Source organism: Nicotiana tomentosiformis, chromosome 12, assembly GCF_000390325.3.
Source record: "Nicotiana tomentosiformis chromosome 12, ASM39032v3, whole genome shotgun sequence".
Taxonomy (NCBI): domain Eukaryota; kingdom Viridiplantae; phylum Streptophyta; class Magnoliopsida; order Solanales; family Solanaceae; genus Nicotiana; species Nicotiana tomentosiformis.
Window position 1 is genome coordinate 117,082,063 of NC_090823.1, and position 3,576 is coordinate 117,085,638.

At 35.5% G+C, this 3,576-nt stretch overlaps 1 protein-coding gene across 1 annotated transcript; it reads left to right on the plus strand.

Moving 5' to 3' along the window:
• Nucleotides 1-282: 282 nt before the first annotated feature.
• On the plus strand, nucleotides 283-2,215 carry LOC117275510 (uncharacterized). The gene is made up of 8 exons (XM_070191212.1): nucleotides 283-660; nucleotides 734-799; nucleotides 895-1,089; nucleotides 1,169-1,287; nucleotides 1,407-1,533; nucleotides 1,612-1,860; nucleotides 1,952-2,056; nucleotides 2,159-2,215. Exons 1-8 carry the CDS (start codon nucleotides 283-285, stop codon nucleotides 2,213-2,215), a joined length of 1,296 nt encoding a protein of 431 aa, XP_070047313.1.
• The last annotated feature ends 1,361 nt before the right edge of the window (nucleotides 2,216-3,576 follow it).

The window sequence follows — 3,576 nt, forward strand, 5'->3', positions numbered from 1 at the left end:
GAAGAGACAAGTGATCTAGAACCTGGAGTTGTTGCTGCTAGACAGGGTAAAGTGAATGAAAAGAGTACTAAATTAAGATCTAGTGAAGTTAATACTGATAAGATACCTAGTGGACCTGTAGGTATAAACTCTGGTTTTGAAGACATGTAAAAGGATAGGGGTTCCAAATACACAGATGATGAAGTAGCTGAAGAAGATGGGGTACATAACCCTCAACCAAGAAGATATAGCAACAGGGTATACTTTAATCCTGCTTGCAAGAAAAAATATTTCTAGTTGGAAATGGTTTTTGAAAGTGTTAAACAATTCAGAACTGCTTTGCAAGATTATGTTGTACAAAGAAAAGTTCAAATTAAGTTGAGGCCTAATGAACAACATAAGGTTAGGGCAAAATATGTGAACTCAACAAGATGCAAATGGCATATTTTGGGAAGCTTGGAGGGACACATATGGAATTTCATTGTCAGCAGCTACTATCATGTTCATAAGTATTTCAGAGCAACCAGAAACAAGATGGCTAATAAAGCATGGATAGCTAAACATTTCAAGGACAAGATTATCAACCAACCTCACATAAAGCTTAGGAAGTTGCAGGATTTGATTAAGATAAAGTATGGTGTGTATATGGAAAAATCCATCTACGACAGGACTAAACATCAGGTCATGGGTAAGTATCTGGGTGATTACAAGCAGGAGTTTACTAGAATATATGATTAATTATGCTGACATGCAGAGGCCTACAAACCCTAGCAACACTTTTATTGTGAAGACTTCAAAAGAGACAATACCTGGTAAAGAGGTGTTTATGGGGATTTATGTTTGTCTACATGCTTGCAAAGAGATTGGTTGGAAAGATGTATAAATGTTATTGGCTTTGATGGAGCATTTATGAAGGGTGTGTGTAAAGGTGAGTTATTATCATGTATTGGTAAAGATGGTAAAAACCAAATGTACCCTGTTGCTTGGGCAATGGTTGAAAAAGAGACAAAGAACACATGGTCATGGTTTTTTAGGTGCCTGATGCATGATTTGCAGCTCATAGAATCCCAAGGTGAAGAAGGGCTGACCATCATTTCTGAAATGCAGAAGGTATATATTTCTTTTTATTCTTCCTGTAATTACTTTATATATGTTTTTGATATTCTAACTTTTTTTCTTGTTGCTTAAGGGACTTGTTCAATCTGTGGTTGAGTTGATGCCAAATGCTGAGCACAGAATGTGTGCAAGACACATATGGAGCAACTCGAAACAAAAGTGGGAAGGTGAGGAAAGAAAGAAAAGTTCTGGGTGTGTGCAAGATCTTCATTTGAAGCATATCTCAAGGCTAAGATGCATGTGTTGACAAAATTGAGAGACAGTAAGATCATTGAGGATTTACAGAGATACACCAAACAATGTTGGTGTAGAGCATTCTTTAAAGATTGGAGTGAATGTGATTATGTGGAGAACAATATGTGTGAGACTTTTAACAGTTGGATCATGTCTGCTAGGCGCAAGTCTATCATAACTATGTTAGAAGAGATTAGAGTGAAGGTGATGGAAAGGATGACTACCATGAGAGAAACTGCAACAAGGTATATCTATAACTCTTTTTTTTTTTGAAAATTTCAGAAAGAACAAGGATCTGGAACTGCAGGTACTAGAAATACTAATGTTACCCAAGGAACAACTGCTGCAAGTGGTTCTGGAACTACTGGTATCAGAAAAATCAACCATCTCATGCTGCTCAAAGAACAACTAAACCATCAGCTGCTGCAAGTGGTTCTGGGACTGTTGGTACCAGAAATACTCAAACATCTCAGGCTGCAAGTGGATCTGGAACTGCTGCTACCAGAAATACTCATCCATCAGTTGTTGCAAGTGCAACTATAAGTATTCATTTTTTTCTTTAGTTAAGCTGTAGTAGGACCATCATTTTTGCATTATTAGATAGTACTTTATCTTATATCAGGATACTGGAAGTATGAGATCAAGGATTCTGAGGATATTCTATCTAGTGTTAGAGGAAGGTCAAGAGCTACTTGACTTCGAGGAAGACCAAGAACTGTTGGATTTGGTATTTTGTTTAGTGATTAAAGAACAATGATAGAAAAGGTAAGTAATTTAGAGTTTTATTTAGTTATTAGTAGTTTGGCTGCTAATTTGACTTTCTATGCAGTGTGGATCAAGAGATAAGGTACTTTTTGCTTCTTCAAAAATAGTGGATGATGGGTAGACCAATATTGATCTTGGATACAGTGCACCTAGACTAAGGTGGGAAGGAAGAAATTCTATAACACAAAGGCAACTTCAATAACAGTTGAGGAGAAGACAAACTCAAGCAAGCCTTAGCCAACCTCAAGTCCATTCCTCATCTCAACCAAGCCAGTCTCCATGTCCCAACTTGAGACAATCTCAACAAAACATCAACCAATCTCAACCACAATGATCTGCTAAATGTTTGTTTTTGTGATAGCTTAAGTATGTTAGTTGCAGAACATTATTTGTAGGTTAACTATGGATGTTTAAGTATGACTTTTATTTTGTCACAATGTTTAAACTGTTTCTGCCACTAGATAAATTTCAATAGCTAATTTTATCAACCAAGAAGGCTGAACGAAATTGGTTGTTTATATATGTCTGCTTATTTATGTCAAACATTGCTTTTCATTCCACAAAAATTCATCATACATTTTGTAATTATCATTGTACATAGGGTTATGAAGACAATTATAATGATTAGTGCTAACTAGACTAAGAAGGAAATTACAGTGATTAGTGTTAATACAATAACTAAAGTTACAATGATCTTCACCATCTTCATACGTTGTAGTCGATCTCTCTCTCTAATTCTTGAAAACAATCCTGAAATTACTTGTTTATAGTGATCTGGAAGAGGTGGGTCAAACCACCTAAAAAATTACAAGAATTATTTCGACCATAATTTGAGCACTCATAAAACCTTATTCCTGGATTTATTGTCTTCCAAGTGATGCAAAACTTAGCTTCAACTCCACAATGACAAAATATAGGACTTTGCATCATTTTCATGGTCTGGAAAAAGAAAAAAAATTGAATAAAGCTTCCGTTTTAGAAAAATGGAGGAATGGAGCTTCAAATTCTATATAATATTGGGATAATGTATTTTATAATGAATAAATAAGAACCCACTTAAATACACACCATGTTGGACCGTAGGGCGTTGGGAGGAGGGCTCTCACGCTCTTGTACGTGGTGTTCCTCTCGCAGCAGGCTGATTAGGACCAACTGATGCCACATGGGCATGGTCAACGGTCAAATGTGTTTATTAGTTAAGGAAATCATGAGTTTGAATGTTCAAATGAGAAAGTTTAAAGTTCATGTATTGGCTTTTAAATGCCCTACAAGTTTAAGTGTCCAAGAAGCCATTCCGCCAAAAATATTTTGTTCGAGAATGATAGTAAGACGTGTTAGTAAATTGTGTTCATAAACAGAATGAGAAAATAGAAATTTAGAAAAACATAAATGAAAAAATAATTTCAAGCCACAAGTTTCGTGAATTTTAAATTAAAATTTCGATAAAAATAAATAACGGTGAAGGCCAAAGTCGAAGCCAAA

Excerpts from the sequence above, each read along its gene's own strand:
- LOC117275510 (XM_070191212.1), top strand. The coding sequence starts at position 283 with ATGGTTTTTGAAAGTGTTAAACAATTCAGAACTGCTTTGCAAGATTAT. Across the intron at positions 661-733 it reads ACGACAGGACTAAACATCAG|AGGCCTACAAACCCTAGCAA; the intron begins GTCATGGGTAAG and ends GCTGACATGCAG. Across the intron at positions 2,057-2,158 it reads ACCAAGAACTGTTGGATTTG|TGTGGATCAAGAGATAAGGT; the intron begins GTATTTTGTTTA and ends CTTTCTATGCAG.